Source organism: Pecten maximus, chromosome 7, assembly GCF_902652985.1.
Source record: "Pecten maximus chromosome 7, xPecMax1.1, whole genome shotgun sequence".
Taxonomy (NCBI): Eukaryota; Metazoa; Mollusca; class Bivalvia; order Pectinida; family Pectinidae; genus Pecten; species Pecten maximus.
Window position 1 is genome coordinate 37734394 of NC_047021.1, and position 24967 is coordinate 37759360.

General features: G+C 32.4%; 2 protein-coding genes across 3 annotated transcripts; one reads left to right on the plus strand and one right to left on the minus strand.

Annotated features, from left to right (window-relative positions):
- Positions 1-768: 768 nt before the first annotated feature.
- Positions 769-13753, minus strand: LOC117330764 (dynein regulatory complex protein 11-like). The gene is made up of 18 exons (XM_033889243.1): positions 13649-13753; positions 12219-12309; positions 11688-11924; positions 11281-11400; positions 10902-11093; positions 10413-10484; positions 9896-10104; positions 9422-9530; positions 8630-8749; positions 7797-7872; positions 6330-6478; positions 5836-5960; positions 5145-5335; positions 4079-4278; positions 3653-3736; positions 2840-3017; positions 2202-2440; positions 769-1434 (listed from the first exon to the last, which is right to left on the minus strand). The coding sequence occupies exons 1-18, from the start codon at positions 13657-13659 to the stop codon at positions 1291-1293; spliced, it is 2547 nt and encodes an 848-aa protein (XP_033745134.1). The 5' UTR covers positions 13660-13753; the 3' UTR covers positions 769-1290.
- On the plus strand, positions 13749-24591 carry LOC117330767 (B-cell receptor-associated protein 31-like). Of its 2 annotated transcripts, none has more exons than XM_033889246.1 (8): positions 13749-13825; positions 16357-16468; positions 17256-17356; positions 18280-18427; positions 18630-18768; positions 19861-19945; positions 21114-21214; positions 21869-24591. In XM_033889246.1, the coding sequence occupies exons 2-8, from the start codon at positions 16377-16379 to the stop codon at positions 21905-21907; spliced, it is 705 nt and encodes a 234-aa protein (XP_033745137.1). In that variant the 5' UTR covers positions 13749-13825; positions 16357-16376; the 3' UTR covers positions 21908-24591. The 2 variants fall into 2 exon arrangements, with proteins under 2 accessions (XP_033745137.1, XP_033745138.1); XM_033889247.1 differs by lacking the exon at positions 13749-13825 and adding an exon at positions 14202-14307.
- Positions 24592-24967: the final 376 nt, after the last annotated feature.

Below are 24967 nucleotides of genomic sequence, written 5' to 3' on the forward strand. Positions count from 1 at the left end.
ACACACAACCCCAAACCAGCCCTTGTCAGATCTAATGAGTCACATGGGTCAAATATATATATTGTATAATTGACCTTGACCTTATTTCAAGGTCACATGGGCAGATATGTTAAAAACAAGTTACATAAGACCCGAAGGCCTGATATTTTGTCAGCAAGTACCTAGGAAAGACGGTTTCTGGATCATGTTATATTTAATTAGTTTCTATTAGATAAAAGTCATTTTGAAATTAACTATACCGAGACAACCAACTGTGGTAACAACATGATATAGTGATAAACGGTTGGATTCTATAATGTTTCCTTGTATAAATGACCTTGAACTATTTCCAAGGTCACAGGGGTCAAACATATTAAATCTTCAAGAATCTTAATACATGTAACAGTGTCCTAAATCATTCTGATTAAAATACAGATCATCATTATACACTACATTATGAATACAGTGATGATCTGTATTTTAATCAGATTGTGTCATAAATATTATTGTTTATGAGACTGAAATACGTACAAAATATTTAGGCAGGGAATGATAGAATACCTTCGGGATGAAATTTATTTTTTTTTTTCATTTTGAATTCAAAAGATAAAAATAGAAGCTCAAACTTTTGGAGAATGTTAAAAGCTCATAGTATATAAAATGTTCAACAGCCTACGATATTCCTGTTTTCAGTCCATCATAATTATTGTCAGAAATGTCGCATCTTACTAAACACGCACAGAAATACTCACAACCAGGTAATTCATATCGACCACAAAAATACGTACATCATTACACAAATCACATTTATTACATGACCAGAAAGTTTCTGGTAATTTATGACTTTATCATATAGAACAATGCATAAATATAGTTATAAAAGGTCAAAGTACAATAATCATATTTCCTGGTAAAAACCGACATGATTATATACGTAATTTCTGTAGTGTTGTAGAAATTATATCAAAACATTTTTTGAGTTTGGTAAATATTCTCAAACATAAAGATTTTCTTTGAAAAAAGAAACTTAAGTCATAATTTGATAAATCATGGATATGTAAATAAAGTAATATCACAGTGTCGTCATAACGGTACTGGTATTGAAATCGTCAACGAGATGTACATGTTGACTTTGATCCATCCCCTGACAAATCACTGTTTTCGATTGCCATAAGGAAAAGTTTCTGGTTTTAATAATGTTTTGAAAGATATTTTCCAATGTATGGTTTATAGAAAAAAATATTGACATGAATGTCAATAAGGTTTTGTTATCACAGTTCAAAAATGGCGTCACGACCTCCAAATTCACATCTACTTCTTTTTCTTCTTCTTTCCTCCCTTCTTTTTGCCTCCTTTTTTACCCTTCTTTCCTCCCTTGCCACCACCTCCATCATCGTCATCAGCAGCAGCAGCCTTTGCCCGCTTTTTACCAAGAGGTGTCTTAGCATACCATGACTGTAGACAAAAAAATATCTTGATTTAATATCAAGGCCTTAATAGCACCATAATTTCTCGTGTATAAAATGTGAAATACATGTATAGATGCGTTTTAGGGTTCATCTGTTGAAGTGGGCTATCTGGATTTTTTACCAGAGATGTGCACATGCAGACTAAATGTTTTTATTCGAAAGTGTATGCACAGATGCTAGTTGGATATAAATATATTATCTCTTTTTTTTTTTTCTTCTTTTTTTTACCCTTTTTATCGATGAAAGTAACTTTAGAAATCAATAACGATCCTAAATTTATCAATCGTCACGTTTGTGGAAGTCATTCAATAATGTCCTGCAGGTAATCTGCTGGTCGAGGTTATCTCAAATTATTTTTCACAAAATGCTTAAAAACAAAGCAAGATTTTGCTTAAAGCATGTTATCCCTATGAGTGTGAAATACGCAGAAAATTATGGTACCGTTTATTGTACTGAAAAGTCAAATATTTCATGAACTGAAATGATGTTAATATTATACTGAAAATTCACACTATTCATGAACTGAAATGATGGTAGTTTGCACTGAAAACTCATACAATTCATGAACTGAAATGATGGTATATCGGTTAAATTGAGGATATGCTCCGGAACAGATTTTTACAGGCAACTTTTTCTGAGCGGGGGATAAATTTTTTTTTTTTTTAAATCTTCGTCGAATGGGTTTATATTTTTTTTGACAGAACCTTACTTCCTGTTTGAGGATATACTGAAGTGAGCATGAATATATTTTACCTTAAAAGATTCCTCTTCTTCCTTATAAATTGGATCAATCCTAGCCAGTGGAGCAATAAACTCAACCGCCTGGAGAGGCTTTTTAGATAGGGTCTGTATGCGCCTCTCCGTGAGAACTTGCTGTACCGCTGTTGCCATGTGACCTGGAGTGTAGCCATCCGTGACCTTAGATAAGGAACTGATGTCGAGGTGTGCAGTCAACACGCCATTGTTTTTCAAAATGATCCGTCGCCATAACACTGGAAATAAAAAATATATATATACAAAATACAACAAAAAAAAATAGGCAAGATAATAAAATTTTGTTTTAGAAAAAGCTTACTAAATATTCCATAATGTTTCGAGAGCACAGCTCTCTTTCTCAAGTGGATAATGTTTATACTCATCACCAGGGAAGCGCCATTGTTGTAAGTTTTGTCTAATTTTCATGTCATAAAAGGTAAGTATTTTACTTTCAAACACTATGTTCAAAATTATATACGCATTGTATGACAAGCACAAACATTTTTTGGCTGATTTTCAAGATAAAGCCAATCACTCGATCTATATAGTTTTTTTTTGTTTGGATGGATTTTTGACATACTTACAGCACCATGATTATAGTTTCACAGACACCGCACACAGATATATATACTTACAATGCCGTGAGGCATAATCTGGACGAGGAATGAGAATGATCCGCTGGTAGCAGCTCGTCAACGGTTTCATCTCTCCGTCAAATGGACAACGTGATGTTCCCACTAGGAGCAGACGGTCATCACTTTTTATTGTTTTCAATGCTTTAGGAAGCTCCTTCTTTAACCTTTTAGGGTCCGTCTGGAAAAAGACAATCATATATAGTCTAATGATTGCTTGTTTGTTTTGTATTGTGTTACGGCCCTTTGACAATTTGAGTCATTTTAGGGCCAAAAAAGCACTGGAATAGGACTTCACAGAAAGAAGCCCTTATCAAATTCAAAATAAGACGTTAAAAGGGCTAAAATTCTATTAATGATCACTTTGTTAAATCATCTGGTTGCAAGACTCTTAAAATTTACATGTATAATCTTATGATTAAGGTCTATTTCAGGTAAATAATCATTAATTACTAGTAAGGTGCAGCAGAAATTGTATTCATAAGCAATTCACAGAGGACACATTAAAAAACTGTTGACAAGTCTGTAACGTATGAGCATTCAATCATAAAATGTTTGACAATGAAAGGCTGATCACAGAGATGACAAAAGGGAGGCTCTTCATTTTGTAAAATACAACTGTGATATATCGGTATATGGCCAATGCACAAATATGAGAGGACAACTTCCTCTTGACGATTTCCTCTACTTTCACCACATGTACACATATTAGGGTGAGGATACCTGAGAGATGAAGATCTCAAGCTTAGATATTCCTATAATCACAGAAAATAATAATTTTGGAAATTCATTAAAGAAATAAAAATCTCTACTTACTGGATCTGTCTTCGGCACTTTCTTTTTAAACATTCTTTCACAATCTCCAATATATATTACACTTGGTTGAAGTTCCCTCCCGACCTTAAAAAGAAACAATCAACACAAACATGTTAAATCAATTTTTCATGACAATATTAATTTTTCAAAAACTAATTTTGATATTAAAAGAAATATAAGCTGGTATGATTTCTTAAGAAGCGAGATTTTTTTTTTTTTACATTTAAAAAAAAATTTAATGGCTTATTTTTGTTTAAACAAACTTTTTCAGCAATTTGATTTTTGCAGTATATAAGTTGAGAATGTTATGCTATAATCAGACATAACTTTCATCAACAGAATTTTTTTTTTTTTTTATAACAACACAATATTAACACCTGATAAAAATATGCTGAATTAATCTCTTTAATTTAAAAAAAAACATACCTTAAATACTAAATGCATCAACATTTTGAGTCCATCCTTGCCAGGGTATTTTCCTACTATATTAGCAGGAGACAGGTCGAACATGTTGGCCCCAGTCTCGTTGCAAACGGCCTGAACCAACATTTTTTTGCCAGTCCCTCTGGGACCTGCTAAAAGTATGGATTTTGTGAGCGGAGCTTTTTCGTGAACAGCTGGTGAACCTGAAACAACGAACAAAACAAAATTAATTATTCATGCAGTGAATGCCAGGCATTCTTTTTTATATATTATTTCTTAATTAATGTTGTGTTTGACTTATCTAGAAACCACATTGACCATTTCCATTATACAACAATTTACTTTAAGTATGTTTGTTGAATTAACACTGAAACTGCAATATTAGAATTTAAACAAAAAGGAACATCTTCATTTTAAAAATGTCTTTTAATAGAGATTTTATTATAAAGGGAAATAACTAGTAGATTTCATATACACTGTATTAAGTTTATCAAATAAGTAAAAAAAAAAAGTAACATTGTGTAAAATCATTCCATTTATTTAATCCACACTTTTCAATAAGGATGTTCCTCTTCACCAAAACACAATCAAGCAAATTATTTGTAATGCAATGTCAACACATGGTAGCTCACAATGAGGACAAGTTGTGAATTAAAAATCTGTTATTTTTCTTAAGACTAATGCCTTAATTGACAAAGAATTTCAAGGCCTGTTTTAACATTTAAATAAAGATGACCCATTAGTTTGTCTGCATAAAAAAAGTTTCCTTATTTTTCCTCAAACAAATTAAAATTCCCCTCCACTAGAGTCAAAGTTTAATACCGTATTTATCCTCAAATAAGCCCCTTCGAATTCCCCTAGTGTCAAAGTTTTGTACCGTATATATTTCCTCAAATAAATCCCCCTCCCCTAGTGTCAAAGTTAGTATTAAAGTTTGGGGAAGGCTTTTATAATGGGTTACCACTTTTAACTTACTATTTCAAAATTGGTAATTTTGCAAAAATGATGAAGGTAGCTTATTTGTACATGGACAGGGGTTAATTTCAGATAAATATGTTACAATATTTACCGAGAGGAAGGATGCCGAACTCTGTGACAAGCCTCCTGACATCACTGAGAGAGGGCATAGGCTCTATGTTAGCCTGTCGGAGTGTGGTTCCTAAGTAACTGTACTCTCCCTCGTAGTCCATCAGCTTAATGTTGGGGGTCCTCACGATAATACCGTTCATTATCAGTTCCTCGTAAAGTGATTCGATGGTTCTGTTGCACAAAAAAGAGTAGTACACTTTGTACCTCAATATTTTTGGTTTCTTTTATGTATATGAAAGATACATACATGTTTCTCTATATACCCGGTAATACAAACAATGAAACTTTTTATATTGTATAAATACACAATAGTCTATTCTTCTTTTCAAATGGATCAAAATAATTATTATTTGTCAGAGATGTCTTTGTCGGAGATGTCTTTGTCGGAAAGGTCTTTGTCGGAGATGTCTTTGTAGGAGATATCTTTGTCGGAGAGGTCTTTGTCGGAAATGTTTTTGTCGGAGATGTCTTTGTTGGAAATGTCTTTAGTGGAGATGTCTTTTTCCGAGATGTCTTTGTCAGGGTAAGAGATATAGCACTTTTATTTTCATAGAGAAAAAAAATACTAAAGAAATTCAATATTTCCTAAATAACCAGGTTTCTATATTATTTATAATTTGTACAATGTGTACCTGGTATTAAATTTTTATCTTTCTGATATAAACTTTTACCTGTCTGGGGTTAAATCCTTCTCCTTCTTCTTCTTCTTTCCTTTCTTTCCACTCTTCTTTCCCTTCTTCTTCTTCTTCTTGCCAGATTTTTTGCCTTTTTTCTTTCCCTTGTCTCTGTCCACAGCCTAATATTACAATGTTCATTACACATTTAGCCAGTCAAGAAAATAAAAACAGTCAAATAGATCATTCAAAAGGACATCATTTTTATTTATTTCAATTCAAAATTAAGACAAGACACCCATAAGACATGAGTTCTTTATTATGAACTCCATTTTCTTTTTTTTTAATACATATTTAAACTCTTACTGGTAATTTTTTCACTGGCAGAAATGGTGCTAAATAAATATAAGTAATGATTATATAAATGGCTTAAATAGGTTGTCAATGCATGAAAAAAAAAAATCAATTTCGAAAGTGTAAAATGTTACAGATAAGAGATAGCCACAAAAAAAAAAAAAAAAAAATATGGTAAGTATGTAAGAAAAACTTACTGCTTTTAGGTTTTTCAGCTCTGTTCTCATAAGCTCATCCACCTGAAGACGAATTTCTTCTTCAACTTCCTTTCGTTTCTCCTCTTTGATGAGTTCTGAGTCGTGTTTCTGTGAGAAGTTGTCTTTCTCATCCCTCGTTTGCCAGATACCTGGATAACAGTACAGAAATTAGGATCAGTGTTAAAATCCTCACCTCTAGGGATTAATTGGTCAGTTTGTCCAGATTCCTGAATTCTAAAGGTTTTTATTACAATGCCAGTTTACACAGAAACCTGACGTTACATCACCAACAAAGCATTATCATATGATCAACTGAAAACAAAAAAAGCCTGTTGTTTATTTTTATGCAATACCAAAAGTTATACTGTAAAAACTTGTGTAATTTGCGCAGTTTTTTTATACTGAAATAAAGTTTAAAGTTGGGGGTGCGCAAATTATACAGGTAGAGACGTTTTCAATTTTTTTTTACAGAAAAAAGATCGTCAATTCTCAATGTCCGCCATCTTGGAAAACGATGGAAATTCCCGTTAGGAACTTGAAGATAATAAACATACACACAGCAATTTATTCTTGATAAATATGTCAGATAATTAATTGATTTATAGCTACCTACTATATGTGTTGATATTTGAGTTAATTAGGGATTCATCACAATTAAATAGAAATCAGTTCTTATACTTTATACTATTACCACAATCTAAAAGTTTGAGTTTCCAGCTTATTTTTTAAACTCAAAATGATAAATAAATCACTTTTTTTTTGGATAAATTATCAATTGTGTGTCAAAGAAATTCTATCATTTTGACTTGTATATTTTGTATTAGACTTTCTCTCTCATAAACAATCGTTTTCAGGATTCTGTTCCTTTTTCATTTGCTGGTGTTAATTAGATATATTTGTATACAAAGTACTAATTCAGTTTTGTGAGAAGCCATGTAAATGTATTAATATTATTGGTGATGTATAATCTTCAGAAAATGGTCTTTTATTTCATTGTACTGCAATAAGCCCACCAACTTCTTTGTAGCCCACAATATAAGCCTCCCAAAATGCATTAATTAAATACAAAACGTTTACACTAGGGGGCTTATTTGAGGATAAATACAGTACTAAACTTTTAGCACTAGGGGAATAAGCTTATTTGAGGATAAATACGGTTCTTAAATTTTACACTAGGGAAAGGGGGCTTATTTGAAGAAAAATATACTACTTAAATTTTGTACCAGGGGAAGTAGCTTGTTTAAAGGAAAAAGATGGTGCTAAACTTTTACACAAGGGGAGGGGCTTATTTGAGGATAAATATGGTTCTATACTTTTACAAAAGGGGAGGGGTTTATTTGAGGATGAATATGGTACTAAACTTTAACACTAGCACTTGTTTGAGAATAAATATGACATGTGTTATTACCTGCAGTTTAAATACTGTACATTGAATTTACTTTTACTAAATTAGATACAAAGACCTACCTTTGTAATCGTCAGTGCCCTCATTAATGGCAGGAACGAAACTTGAGGGAGCCATCTTCCAGCCTTCTTCCTCTTCCTGCAAAAAGGTAATAGCTCAAATTTAGCATGCTGTATTTTATCATTTTACCATCCTTTTCACTATCAAAGTAATTTCTTTTATTGTCATTAGGGAAAGATTGCTGGGACTGAATAAGTTTATCTATTTAACAATGATAATATATTCAGAACAGCATTTGAATAATTTAAGGAACCATAATAATTTAAGTAGACCTTTATATCACCACAGATGTCTAGATCTACCATGAGTGATATATCACCACAGACGTCTAGATCTACCATGAGTGATATCACCATGGGTGGTGGAACCATAGTTTTGGACTTAAACTACCAGTAAAAATGGGGGTTTTTTTAAAACATGTTTTAAAACTTTATTTTACAAATTAATAATAATAAAAAAAAAATGGATTTAAATCTGATAATTTTTTATGGAATGAAGATTTAGGAATTTCCTTAAGTTGGAAATATCAAACATAACTGAGACTAGCTAATGTATCACATCTTACTAAAAAAAAATCCACTTTCATGCCTGCATTTAATGACACACTTACCCTATTTTACCGGGTATAAGCCCAAGGGGCTAGTGCACTGAAAATGGGCAAAAGTGGGGGGTGGGCTTATATCCGGATAAGACCCTATGCATGAAGGGAAAAAATTGGCCGCCATCTTTGATTATAACACAATAGAGGATAGCCCGATCTACATCAATAATCTATGACTGAAATGGTTTTTTTTAATAATGCAATACATTGTATCTAAATATTCAATTAACAAACCTCATCATCTCCTCCTTTTCCCTTCTTTCCTTTCTTGCCTTTCTTGTCTTTTTTGTCCTTTTTATCTTTCTTGTCTTTCTTCTTTCCTTTTTTATCCTTTTTCTTACCACCACCTTCCTCCTAGTGGATTGAAATGCAACATAATTAGTTTAAAAATACAGGAAAGAGATGAATAAAAGTGTTATAATAATTGCAGGTATCATTCATTTGAACACTAAACAATGTCATTTCTCAGATAGAATTATTTTTATTTGTTTAACATTTACCAGTGCAAAACTATTGTGAAGTTTTCAATTAGAAAAAGATTTGTAGAAATGGTATTTTGTTTCCCATAATGAAATCTGAAATATTCATTCTCCAAATTCAAATTTATCTAATCAAAATTATAATGTAATACAGCGTCTTAAGAATCAAATATACATATTCTGTTCAAGGTTCACATAGACTTAGTTGCACTATATTCAAAGCTGAGACTGTTCAAAAGGAATATTTTCAAATGAAAGTCAAAATTTTCAAACAAGAAAAAAAAATGTAATTTGAGATTCTTTTGATATTTTTTGAAAATAACATACCCTAAAACTAGATTATAGCTTTTAGATTTGTTCAAATGGTGTTTTTTTCATGTTGATAATACCATGTACTGACTAATATCAAAAGGCTACAGAAGTTTGACAATTAAATATATTGATATATACAGGGAGCTTATTTAGCTATTCATAATTGGTGAAATAAATAATTTTATAATAAATATGCTTAAAACCAGACTACCAACCAGTTGGCCACCAACCATACCTTCTCCCTCATCTCAGCCTCCAACTCCTCAGGCGTCTTCTGTTTGAAGATGGCTGCTGACCCACCATCATCCTCATCTGGGTATTCTGGGAATTTCCCAGAAGAATCTCTGGAAAAGTAAAATTTCAAATTTTAAATTTGCTTAATTTTTTTTTTCTTTTTTTTTTTTTCAATTTAATTACTTTCAGTGAAGAAATATTTGCACAAAATTGAAATATGGTTACCACTACCAAGAATGTGGAAATTGCAATATTTTACTTATGAATTATGACTGAATGCAATGTTCCTTAACTTAAAATTTTCCATAGAAAAGCATTACACAATTTAAGGAAAGTTCCTAAGCTAAGATTTCCCCCCTTAAATCTGATAATGTTTTTATGGAATGAAAATTAAGCAATTTCCTCAAGTTAGAAATATCAAACAAAACTGAGATTAACTAATGTATCACAGATTACAAAAAAAACACTTTCATACCTGCATTCTATAAACCATTGTCTAATCTGATCCATCATGGTTTCCTTGATGTCCGGTCCCTCAGTTTCCTGGATTTTCTCCTTTATGGTGACAAGTGACTGTTGAAATTCGTGTTCGTATGTGCCCTGTGTTTGTCGACGCTGGGACTCCGTCTTCAGTGCCAGAGCTTGTGGTGTGTTCTTCAAACTTGTTGGCATCGGGGGTGGGGCCTACAGAGAAGAAAATAACAGAAAATAGTCTCCAATGTGCATATAATTGATTTGCAGATATTTTTTGAAATTTCATTTTCAAAAAAAAAAAGATTTAAAAAATGGTCCAAAAATGAGACCTTTTTGAACTTGTATTTGAAGAATTGTAGTGAAGAAAAGACATACAAGAAATTACTGCAGCAACTTGAAATACAAATTGAGAGTTAGATCCAGTAGAAAACCTGAATTCCAACAAATTAATTATCACTACAAATCTAAAAATAAATAGGCTTGCATGGGGTGCTGTTTTAACCAATATTTATACATACCATTCCAATAAACACCATTTCTTCGTCTCTATCTTTTTTTGTTCTCCTCCTTTGTGCAAATCCTTTCCACACCTGCAAGTTAGAGACAAATATACTATTTACAGTACAACACTTAATTAGCTAAATTAAAAGGCCTTTCTCATTCAGAAAACCTCACTTTTCAGCAGGTAGCTGCATATGAACAGAAATTTAAAAGAAATAAAAAATAAAAAATTAATTTGGAAATATTAAATTTTGTTCTCAATTATCATGCATAATTAAAATTGATAAAAGATGGATTAATTTGACAATTGAAAAAATAGAATTTGACAATTATAATATAAAAAACTTACAATTACATTATAAAGTTTGACAATTGTAATATAAAATTTGACAATTATATGATAAAATTTGATGATTATAATATAAAATTTGACAATTGTAATATAAAATTTGACAATTATAATACAAAATTTGAAAATTGTAATATAAAAGTTTGTTTGTACCTACCTTCTGTATTCTAACTGCAGCCACATCATGATCTAATGTTGGAGGGCCACGTGTCTGAGCCTTAATCTCGCGTTCCTCCTGTTCACGGATTTCCTTCATGAATTTTGCTCGGAGACGTCCCTGTCTGGCTCGTTCATGGATCTGGATGATCCTAATAGCATCTTCCAGGGACATCTTAACTTCCTCTTTGTGCTGAAAAGTGCAGTTTATTTTTTGTACCCAGGGTCTTATATTTCATTCTGAGTTTAAAAGGGAGCTGGCAAGCACATGCATGTGTAACCGTGAGTATCAAACTATCACTGCTCTTTTATCAGATAAGAAGATAATCAATCTCTTTTTTTTTAATCAAATACAGGTATTATGATAAAAAAATACTTACATCTTCTTTGTCTTGTGGTCCAACTTTTGTCAAAATCTGTCCAAGCAGTTTTTCTCTTTCTTTCAAGATTTCCATTTTTTCATTGATGAAGTATTTAGGTATAGGGATTTCTACATCGTTCTGGAAATAAAGGATTATTTGTGAACAAATATTGTTAATTAATTGTAAAAAAGCTGTATCATTTGTAATACCAGTTGAAATCCAATTATCATAAGAGGCACAAGGAAAAAAAATAATAAAACACCATATCAAACTTTGGAAAATTCTGTCTAAATCCAAATGGAAAAATGATAACATAATCTAAATGATTTTTTCCCATAAAGATGCTTTATGTGAAAGAAAAAAATCTTTTTAATTTAAATTAAAAAAAATATATATATTGATCATACTGATCATTCTATACATACGGGAGTAAGCTTCAAATCTGACAGGACATCGTCAAAGTAATGATACTCGGAGAACTCCAGGTTCACCATCTCATGTTTGATTTCCAGAATCCTTCCCATTGCTCCATCAAGTACATGGCGCAGTACTCTGCGCTTCTGTGGATGAACTATCTGATCATAGGATTGTTCAAGCTTACGGAAAATCTGGATGTATTTGATGTACATCGTTGCCAGAAGTTGAAAGGCAGCCAATCGATCCTGCAGAGAAAGAAAAGTGAAGTGTCAGTACTTTATTAAGTGTACTGGATAAATATCCTGATATTATTTAGGATGAAAATTTTTACATTATAACTTAATTCAAATTTACTTGAGATATACCATATATGGCTTTTGATTACTTTAAGTCAAAATAGCTTGAGAATTTAAAGGAATCCATGCATTTCAATACTATAGTCTGCAATTTTCTTATTTGTATCAGAGAGAAAGCTTATGTAATAAATAAAGTGATGATAGCAATTGTTAATGAAGACCATGACACATCACAATACTTACCTTTTCTGGTTTGGGGGGCTCTGGTGGAATCTCCTGTTGGAGAAGGTCCACCAAGGCAGACTCTGCCTCGGCCCATTGCTTGTTGTAAGTGCTAAAACACAAGATTATAATCTGATTATACTACACATACAAATATATGGTATAAATATGATAGTACTGTACTCAAAGTTTCCATTGATTCTCCTCTGTCAATTTAAGGATTATCTGACGTCTTCATGGTGGAGGAAACAATCACAACAGAGACCAGATGTACATTGTATATGATGATCTATATATAGATATATATACTACATGCAGTTTTGTGTTTTGATAAAGGGGCGGATTGCCTCGTAAATTTAACAAGCCTTATTGTTTACACTGTTTGAATTACTTCTTTGCCCCATACTACATGCAGTAGATATATGTCAACTCTCAAAATTGATAATATATGATGAAAATGCATGTTTACTTATATGATACATGATGATGATGCAAGATGATGATAATGATATGATGATGATCATCATCATCGCAACATGTATGTGTAAGAGTGTGTGTATGTATGTTTGTTCTTTGTCTGGTTTTTATTTTTGTCATCCATGTCTATTGTTTTAATATGTGAAAATCTTCAAAAAATAAAAGAATTATAAAAAAAAAAAACTCTCAAAATTGATTGATATTAATGTGGCCAATATTAAAAGTAAACTTTTACAAACTCTATTTATAGCAACATGCACAGCTTGGCTATTTCAAAGGAACACGTAGTCCGGATTGATTCTGACTCATATTTATCAACTTTATCAACCGCCCCTAACAGTTACATTTTATTCAAAATCATTTGGCACAAAATTCATGTAGGCCCAAGTTCCAAATTCATAACTTCCTATCATCTTTTAATTTTTTTAATTCCACACTCAACATGCAACAAAATGGGATTTGATGATCACATGACATATGTCAGGGAGTTTAAATTGTCACTTTGTTTGATATTGACATCATATTGTTGTAATATTTTTACAATTTCAGACAATCTGTTATGTTTTGTTGTTTATTATTTTTGTGTACAGTAGCATTTCAAAATGTTGCAGCAGATGACAAACATTATTGGTACAGTAGTGTGTTGTTTACTATTTGTATGCAGCACGATTGTAATTTATATTCAAAATAAATTTATTATCTGATGTTATTGTGCCTACTGTGTTGAACCTCTTACCCTGTTGGAGTAATATTTCAACAGTTTTAAAATAAAAGACACTGAAAACACTGATACAGTAGTCAGCAGTACTTCAGTAACTGATAAAGCAAAATAGTAATGCATGCTATTATTTGAATAACCTGTAATGGCTTTATATATAATCTGACGAAAGTCCATGAACTTTTTATTTATCGTGCACTGACGCTTGATTTAAATTAGGTCCTAGGTATCATGTCATGCATAATCGCAAACTTACCTGTGTGACATTTTGTAAATGTACACAAATCCTCTATCCGTCCACCATGTTGTTTTTATAGTACCTAGCAACGTTCAAATCTCACACGTCGACGAGAATTCTTCGGGAACACGATCTTGTTCCTTTGCACGCTTGATACGTCGATTTCCTGTTTGGAGTTCTGTCAAGTGACGTGCAGTAAGTTAACATATGATTTCTCACATGTTTTGGTGTTGTAAATTCGATTGCATCGCTAGATGTATCGGTGTTTGCAATGTCATTTATTTTTTATCATAATCCGCGCAAATTTGTATCAATTCAAGAGTGATGACATCGGCGTTCTTGTGAAATACGTGGGTGGGTTCATACAATAGGCTAATTCGGTTTGCCAGTATACAGAGTATAATCTGACCAAAGAGCTAATTACTATTTATAGAAACGACAACTCGTGTCAGCATTTAAATGGTTACACGTATTTGAATTTGTGATTGTGTGTACTCGCTTGCGTAATGTAGTCAAGTATTTGTACCCTGTGTGTCTTTCCACACTCCTGAAGCCAGTGAAGGCTAGGACAGCTGATCATGATAACACTCACTGAAAACTTGGACAGCTACAAGTAACATTATATGTACTGTATAGTATATATATTTCAGTACGAAGGTCAATACTTATCAATATAAGTAAGTACACAAATCTTATGGCACAGAAATACGTTTTTCTGTTTTGTACATGTTTTATTCAAATAATAATATAATTTTAGGCATGGCCTATGTGAGAGCGCAGCAATCCCGGTGCCCATAGAATTCGAGAAACAAGCACACATAATCTAGTCTACTAGAATAGTAAATCCCACGTGATTTGTTTCATCTATGCGGAACGTAGTACAGTTTCCGATGGTGTGAAATGTAAAACAGACTGGTCGTATCACTGCCTCAAATATCATGTGAATTTAAATACCTGCTTTATTTAGCGTAAGATATATATATAAGATATATATAATATTGTAATGATTTTAAAACTCGAGGATCAAGACCGTGATTTCGATGCTAATCTATTTACGGTGGTCACGTGACTCCTCGAATACCGCGAGATCTGCCGAAGTTTACCGAGTCCACACATCACGTGGTATGCAACTCGAACGGACCGGAGCTGCACTCGTAAAACACCGGAAATAGTTTCGTTGAAAATTATACCGTTACGTTTTGAATATAAAAAATTAAGAAATTGTTCGAGATATATTTTATTAACGAATTCTAACTAGTGTGAAGTCCAAACATTTGCATATTTTTAAAATGTTGATATTTTGTTATCTCCCGAGAATGTGACTTTGAATACAGTCTTGCGCAACACTGGATCTTGTCGTGACTTCCTGTTTCCGGTTACTGAGAAAGTTTTTGAACTCTAAGTATATTGGGGGAAGGGGGGGGGGTTTCCGAGACATCTCTACCATTAAGTTCGCTATGCGAACAGGCTTCGCCCGTTCGAGCTGCGCTCTCTATTACGACAAACATGTCAGATTTATTGTTTGCAGTGCATGATGGCGACATCACCAAACTTAGAAATCCTTGTTTGGGATCATTCAAGACTATGACTGGTACTCAATATAGTAATATGTATAAGAGGTCTTGGTCAGCCTGATCATATTTACAGCATTGTCACCTCATTACACAGTGTCTGTCACCAAAATGTGGTGTTGTAATTAAGAGACAGCAAAAGATGGGTTATCCGCTTGACATGTTAATTTGAACTACTCTCAGAATTGATGACGTCACATAGGACAATTGACTATGATGTCATGATAACATAAAGGCATAGGACTGCAATTCTCGACATCCAGGATCCTTGGGACAGCAGAAAGTTTATACATGCATAGAAATACGAATGTTGTAAAATTGTTATGAAAGAATTAATGAAACATTGTCCAATTAATGTATAAATTACTTCGGTGTACTTTACACGTTGACTTTTACATCATGTTGAACCACTAACAAATGGTTCAGAAAATAGAAAATTTGAATTTTCCTAATTTAAGATAGATGGTACATTTGATACATTCTGAAAATTTATGAGATTTTGAACAAATTGGTAAAGTCCTCAAATTTAACATTAGCTGCAATATATGGCCAACAGGTTTAAGAACCTGTTAATTAGGACAGAATATGAGCAAGAAACTGATAATGTTCACTAGAAAGTCTTACACCCACAATGCCAGCTAGGCAGAAGGAAAACTGTAGTCAGCGCTATCATTATTAGCAGAATGCTATCAGAACACATCAAAATAAGATTATATTTTCTTCTAATACAAGTGAATGTCCATATGGGAGGTATATTCCAAACATTAAAAGTGCTCTTATTAGACACTGTGAAGACCTCTAAACATAGCCTCACCAGATTGTGTTTCATGTTGTCAAGTGGCAGCAGGGACATTTTCTGGTTTAAGAAGAAATTCATCTTTAATCTGCTTGTCAGACATCAGTGTATACGTAACTAATAATTGGAAAGGGACATGAAAAACTGTTGATTTCTCTTAATTCACCCTAAATACTTAGATATATTCAGGTTTAACTTTTGAAAATCCACTTTTCCAGAATGGTTTAGTATTCATTTATATTTTTTTTTATTTTGAAAAAGAATATGAAAACAAATATACCGTGAAATATGAAATGTACCTGTACAATTGGGATGAGATATAGAATCATGATCAGGTAAAATTGTAATTATCATTTCAGTTTCCAGTAAAAGTCTGAAGATGGCTCTTCAGTGGACATTTATCGCTACCTTCCTTTACTTTGAGATTGCTTTAGTCATTCTACTGCTGCTACCATTTGTATCACCTGCAAGGTCAGTATCAAACTTCCAGCTGTTTGGTCTTAAAATATTCACCAGGTGGTATCTAGTATTACAGACATCAGCTTGTATCTAGATATGCTTAGTAGTGAAATAGAATGTTTTTGCCAGTTTTACTTCCAATACATGTATGTAACCCTGGTAAATACTAGCCACAATATACCGCTCGGCTAGAGAGATCTTCTCTTTAGCTTGATCGGTTGAGCGTAAGACTAGTAAGCCAAAGGTCCCGGGTTCGATCCCTAGCGGAGGTAGTGATTTAAATTTATATAATTCATGTGCTCTGTTACATGCATCTTGGTTTAAAGTCATGATTATTTTATATTTAATGTCCTAAATTGTATATTTATGTAATACCCTAAAAACATTTCTGGCACCAGGAAGTGCATTGTACATGTGCACTTATATAATTACCACTACATACTGTATATGATGTACTGAAAACACAAAGGGGCTGTAACAGTATGTAATTGAAAAAATATTTCCAAGGAAGAGGAAGTTTCTTTGACAATTTATTTTAATTTTCTTTAATAGTCTTTGGCTGAAAAATGATCAAATATTAAATATATATATTATGACCCCCTCCCCCCAAAGGTCAGGAGAAAACCAAGTTATCTTATGCAACATCTTCCAAACCATGGCTTATTTAAATATTAATATTATTGTGTATATGTACAGAACATTTTTTTGTAGTTCATAATTTATAACTTCCTTATTTTGTAGTATATATTTATTACATTTCCCTGTCAAACCTGAAACTAACTTGTGGTCTTTGTTTCAGATGGCAGAAGATTTTTCGCTCCAACATTGTCAGCAGTGCGTCTGCCTACTCCTATATATACTTCAATGTGTTCATCGCCATTCTTCTGTTGCTGTTCGTAGGTATGTACAATCTTCACTTTCTAATCTGGTACCCTGTGTAATACAACAATTTGATGCACATGCTTTAGACAGGGCTTCAGAATACAGATTGACTGGAAAATGTCTGTTTTATGTCAGATATACAAGAAGCTTTTCTGTCATTATCATAAGAGTAAAATGTAAGTTTGATATTTATTGGTAAATCATTTAATTTCTTATCATTTCATTTGGGAGATGGAAAATAATATGTCAAAAAAGCTTGGGAATCAGTAGCATAGTCTTGAAGGTTGTTATTGCTCTGATCAACAACTTCTCTCAAACTCAACTTTAGCTTCGATTGAATCTGAATGAAAAAATCTCAGTCTGACAAAATTTAATGTGGTGAATAGAAAGCACTGTCTAATGGTAATAAATATAAAATTCTTTTATCATCACAAGTCTGATATGCTATAAGCAGTGATTGTTGACCGATTTCTGATGTTTCATAAAATGTAACCCTACAGAATGTTAGGAGTCATATAAGACAGTTTTCAGTATACCTGATACATAAAGATCTGCCTACAAACCTGTGTGTGCCAAACACTGATTCTGGACCTTATTTAAAATTTTGGTATTGACAAAGAAAGGAAAAGATTGAATATACTTCTGGAGCCTTGTTGCTTTTAGAATATATTCAATTTTGTATACATTAATTATATAGAGGCAATTAATATAATTAGTGTATACTATTAAATCTTTAATTAGTTATCAAACCATTGTTCAGTTGACTCTGTTAAGTTAGACTCTACCTCAAGTGGATTTTTGACACAAGATTATTAATGGTGGACACTGTGTAATCTGGAACTCTCTCTAATTCAGCTAGTTTAAACAGAATTAGCACTTTAGTTTGGAGAGTGAGTTTGAGCTTCTTGTGTGGTAATAAGTGCCTTCCATTATCCTTATAGATTCCATCAGAGAGGTCAACAAGTACTCCGTGCCCGTTGCAGAAGTTGACCTGAAGCACAATCTTGACTCAGAAAACCTTGCACACATGAAATTATTTCGGGCCCAGAGGAACTTTTACATAACTGGATTTGCTCTGTTTTTGTGGTTGTATGTATACAGTTTATATTATTTAAATTCTTGATCTCATTGTTGAAAAATGGCCATTTTGAATAATGCATTATATGTGTGTGTAAAGGAATATTTGTAAATTAAAGTTACTTTAGATGTATTTGACATTATTACATCATAGCTGTAAGAAGAGGTGTTGTTTTTTTTGTATATAATGCTACAATTTGTCTTGATATTCCAGTATCATTCGTCGTTTGATGACACTCACATCAGAACATGCAAGGCTAAGTGCCGAGTGTGAAGCTAGTCAGAAACAGGCTAAGTCGGCTAATGAAGCTGCAAAGCGCCTCATGGAGGAACAAGACAATAAACGGAACAAGGTAAGCACAAAATATAGACAACAAACTTAGTGAAGACATCGACTTGTAACTACTCATGATCAAACACATTGTAGATATAGGTTTGTAAGTACACACACATTTTAGACATAGATTTGTAAGTACAAACACATTTTAGACTTAGATTTGTAAATACAAACACATTTTTGACAAAGATTTGTAAGTACACACACATTTTAGACATAGATTTGTAAGTACAAACACATTTTAGACATAGATTTGTAAGTACACACACATTTTAGACATAGATTTGTAAGAACAAACACATTTTAGACATAGATTTGTAAGAACAAACACATTTTAGACTTAGATTTGTAAGTACACACACATTTTAGACTTAGATTTGTAAGAACAAACACATTTTTGACATAGATTTGTAAGTACAAACACATTTTAGACTTAGATTTGTAAGTACACACACATTTTAGACTTAGATTTGTAAGAACAAACACATTTTTGACATAGATTTGTAAGTACAAACACATTTTAGACTTAGATTTGTAAGTACATGTACACACACATTTTAGACATGGATTTGTAAGTACACACACATTTTAGACTTAGATTTGTAAGAACAAACACATTTTTGACATAGATTTGTAAGTACAAACACATTTTAGACTTAGATTTGTAAGTACACACACATTTTAGACTTAGATTTGTAAGAACAAACACATTTTTGACATAGATTTGTAAGTACAAACACATTTTAGACTTAGATTTGTAAGTACATGTACACACACATTTTAGACATGGATTTGTAAGTACACACACATTTTAGACATAGATTTGTAAGTACACACATAGTTTAGACATAGATTTGTAACTATGTAAACAAATTAATTATTGATATATGTTTCTAAGTAGACATAAATTTGTAAATACTAACATATTGTAGACATAATGGATACATCAATTGTTATAGACATGTAATTTGTAATCATACATTATAGCCATATAGATTTACTATTTATGTCCATGCATGAGATTATATTGAAAAATACATATCAAGACTTTACCACACAAAATTAGTCCATGGTTAGAAACTCTACATGTAAAATGTCTGACTTGCAGGCTGCTGAGGATGACACAGCAGAAGAGAAAAGTTTGGCCCAACAGTTAGACAAGACTAAGGAGGAGCTGGTCAAGGTCAAACAAGGTGAGAGCGGTATTCAGTGAATAGTAGTAGTGCTGGTCATCAGACCGTATTTGATTAATTATCAGACTTCTAGAATCATTCTATAATCAGTTATAGCTTGAAAACAAAGAAAGACTAATTCGATGTTATATGTTATCTCGCAATAAAAGAACTACATATATTTAAGAAATAATTAACAATGATTCGTGTATTATTGCAGGATATACAACGAGGACGAGGATATTTTGCAATTAAATTAATAACGAAGGCCGTAGGCCTGAGTTATTAATTAAAATTGCAAAATATCCGAGTCCGAGTTGTATATCCTGCAACAATACACGAGTCAAAGTTGATTATTTCTATTCTACCATGTACTGTTTAGTTCTTAGATCGACCTCTTTCTAATAGAAAAACAGCAAAGAAACCCTGAGAAAACCTTGTGATTTATTTTTTGAGTATTACATTATTTGTTGATGAAATATACAGGCAATACAGTACTACGATCAAGAGCATCTTTCATATGGCATTGATTTTGAAAATAAAAAAAGGGATAAAAAAAAGAAAAAAATGTGGGCCTCCGTAGGATTCGAACTCGCGTCGTGATAAAAATTAATGAAAGACTAACCGATTAGCCCACTAGGCTATGGTGACCTTAAATAAAACGGGTGAATATTAGATATATAAAATTGTTACAGCCGTGACTCCCGACCGTGTATTATTGGCACGAGCGTGTATTATTGGAAAATAATACATGGTTTTAAACCAATCAAAACTGGCGTTGCATAGCAAACATGGTAGAATATGAAATATGCCATTTTTCGGTTGTTGACTCACCATCATTAGATGGTGGACTGTTCTAATCTCATTTTGTTCATTGGTCTGTCTACCATTCATCGTCCATCTGTAAACAATTCTAATTATTGCTAATTATTGGTAAAAATTTTCTCATCATTGATATGTCTGTTCATTGGTTGTTAGTTTTGCCCTTTCAAATTTGAATTTGATCGGAAAAACAAAACTTCCAACAGGTGATCGTTTTGGCAGTTGAGGTTGCTATATCCCTATTACTTCAGATATAAAATAAAATTTGTGAATGATATAAAAGATTACAAATCGTTGAAACAATAGGGAAATTGATTCACACTACAAACAAAAACAAATTTTATTTCCTGTGATTATTCTGTTACAGATTACAAGAAAGTCAAGCTAGATTTAGACGCACTACGTAGCCAGGCTGAGGGAACAAACAAAGAGTATGACCGTCTGCTCAAGGAGTATTCAGACCTCCAGGTAGGGCTGTAGTTATTGTTATACCTCCACAGCAGAGTTAGTTGGGGAATAGGGTTTCTGTCTGTCTGTGTGCAGGATTTTGTCAGAAAAAATCCTTCAATAATTTTCATCAAAACATTGTAAAACTTTTGGTGTAGTCATCACATACAAAGGGCCTGTTGGTTTATGTGGACAAAATGGTTTGTCTGTTATTTCAGGCATATACGGTATCTTGACAGACCTGCAGATATTGATACAGGCCTTGAAAGTCTTTGCTAAGACTCGTCTAGAAAAACCATAAAATCTCCAGGCCCATCCTTACTCCATAAACAAACAAGTCTGGTTCATATGTGTGATTGAAGATAGGATCTTGTCCGGACCACTCCTCTGAAACTTTTAAAATTTTCTTTCGAAACTTCATTGATATTGTCTGACAGCATACCCAGTGCATAATATTATGTCCTTGGTTTTTGTCTGGACAGCTCTTCACACACTTTCGTTGCTATGTGATTTTGTCTGATTTTGATGATTTTACCATATATTTCTAACATGCAATTATCTTATGGTGATTCCTATATCATGTAAACCATGCAGGAATTTTTGTCCCACTCTAATTTGATTTCACGTAATGTATACATAATTCACATTATCAATTTAAATTTCTCTATCTTTCAGAAAAAATTGAGCGAGGATGGAACGAAGAAAGACAACTAGACTGTTGTTGTTGACTAACTGAAATACTTTCTTCCACTCACCCTTTTTTCGCTCTATGTACAAGTCCATCATTTATTGGTTCTAACAGAGGAGAGTTATAATAAAAATCATGAAGCTGATAATGGACTGAAGTAAAAAAAAAAAAAAAGGATCACTGATTTTTTGGAATTTCTTTTCACGAAAGGAATATACTTTGGCAGTTCAGACTTCTTCATTGACTGGGTGCTGACATTTGAAGATTACTAAAAGCAAAGAATCATTTGCTTTAGACCAGAAAATTTACAGAAATAGTGCAAAAGTGTCTTCAGTCCTTGGGGTAGAACCAGATGTTGTTTTCTTTCAATATTATCTTATCAATAATTATAAATCTCTCAATCAAAATAGGTGAATATTTTGATATCTATTATATTTCTCATTAATCAGTCTGTTTTTGTATGTAGGTATACCTATTATTATGGCAATGGTTTGTACATTTAAAATAATTATTTGGTTTGTATGTTTATCAAATATCCCCTGTACGTGATAATGTATATCTCAATATAAAGGTAATTTTCTAGTTGAAGTTCAATAGTTTTGAATATAACAGCTATTTGAATAATGTTTTATATAGACTACATATTCTGAATTTATTTCATAGTCATTGGAAGAGATTCCGTACCGTTAATGTAGACAGGGATTTCTATCGGGATATGAGACATGATCAATATTTGAACGTTTTCTTTGAGTAAAAGCAACAACTTTCAAAAGTAAGTCAAATTTTTACACTGGATGTTTTCTCATTTACACGGTCATCATTGAATTATGTTTTTAAATAACAACATTGACAAAATATTTTAAATTTACATTGTACATTTCGTTATATCATTTCAATGCAAAAAAAAAAAATATTTTCAAAGTTTTCAAAACTCATTTTAAAACACAGACATTTCTATAACTTCACATTCAGCACTAGATATTGTCAAATATAGTTTATTTACAGAATTTCCTGTTTGTGTTGTAAAGGTAAGAATAATACTGGCCTAAGCTTGGGTCATTGACTTGCTTGATTTCATCAGTAAGCCTGATATTGACTTTAACATGACCTAAGTACCCTCCTGGAATCATCTTATTCATTTATTATTTTTATTTGAAAAAAAAAATGAAGTTCAAACAAGCAAGAATAAGCTAAAATATTATAGAATATCATCTAAATACTATAATAAAGATAAACAAACTGAAATTTTAAACGTCCCATTCATATGACTAAAGAATAAAAAATCCCTAACTTCACTCAACATTATTTATTTTTAAACCCTTTAACAAATTTTGGATATAACTAAATAATTCCTCTGGTCCAGTGGAATTGGCAATAAACAAGATTCACTGTGATGTTGTTTATAAAAACTTGGTACTTACTGAAACTTTAAATATCTTTTTTCACCCTTGATTTTGATGGCAGTGGCCGGAAAATACTCTCACAATACCTGGAACATAGATGGGATATGTACCTTTTTATAGTGTAAATTGGCCATTTATATGATTCTGACTACTATCCACTTGAATATATGTAGGATCTTAAAATTTCAGATTTGTTTTCATTCCATATGAGATTTCATAAATTAAGTCTTAGAAGTTTTTATTTTTGCGAGCCTTGAAAAATCAAAGCTGTGAGATGAGTTTAATAAAAAAAAAAAATCTCAGATGAAATGAAAACAAATCTGAAATACTTTTTATCACATAAAACAGAAAATGTACATTTTGACATGTACAGAATGTGGAGGGAAAAAATAAATGGAGGCAGTCATTTTGATGTACCGTGTCAAAAATTCAAGACTTAACATTGTACAATTACAATTGATTTCTGACTGGCGCCATCAATAAAAAATGCTCCAGCGTATGTTACACTAGTGACATAAGCATGCAGTAGTCAGAATCATTCGGACTGTGTGTCAGTATGACAATAGTTGCTTTCTGTTGCCTAGCTGTGAGTTTGTTCTATATTTACATATCTCTTCGTCCTTGTGTGTTTATTTATTAATCTTGTGAATAACATTATCTTAATTGATATTATTTAGAGGTCTAACCCTGTAGGTAATTAAATGAGACCATTTCAGCAATGAATCTATTGAGCGCAAGTGATGACATTTATATTTTTCCTGTGTGATTTTTTTTTTTCTAGTGTTCCATTTGTATTGTGAGATTACATGTTACCTGTATGTCTTTGAAATTAATTGATCTCAATCAGACTGACATTGTTTAACATTTCAGTTTTTGGTAGAGTAATTTATTAAAATTTCTCCTTCATAAATATGTCGCATTAAAACACTTCCAGAACTATCTCTATTTCCATATTTTTCAATTTGACTGAGTTATCTCTCTTGCTCGAAATGCATATGGCGTCATTACATCAAATATATGTACGAGAATTGGATTCTGTAAAATGTGGAACAAACATTTCCAACTAATATAATTATTGTTACTTAAAGTGTGTTGATTAGTACCTATACACAAATAGTGTATATCGCTGGATCTGTTGTTCTGGTCAGATCAGAATTGGAATGTTTATGCTGTGAATAAAGTGCACTTTTTTCCTGTTGAAAGATTGTAATTAAGTCTTGCAAGTGAAGTTATCACAGGAAATACCATGTATGGATGAGTGTTCGTGAACTAGTTTTAATGACAAGTATTGTCCAAAAAAAAAAGAATTCGAAAATTGTAGAAAATCGAGGATCTTTAATTTTCAGAGGGAGTCAGAGCGCAGAAATAGAGAGGATGAGAGGGGGAGATAGAGAGGAAATCCTTTGAATATAACAGGAATCCTATTTCAGCATTTATTAAAATGGAATTACTTCAGTAGAAAGAGAGATAAATATAGAAAGAAAAAGTCAGGAAAGTAATATAATTGGCCAGCCAGTTTTTTTAGCCCACCATCATCAGATGGTGGGCTATTCAAATCGCCCTGCGTCCGTGGTCCGTCGTCCGTCCGTCCGTCCGTAAACAATTCTTGTTATCGCTAATCCTCAGAAAGTACTGAAGGGATCTTTCTCAAATTTCATATGTAGGTTCCCCTTGGTGCCTAGT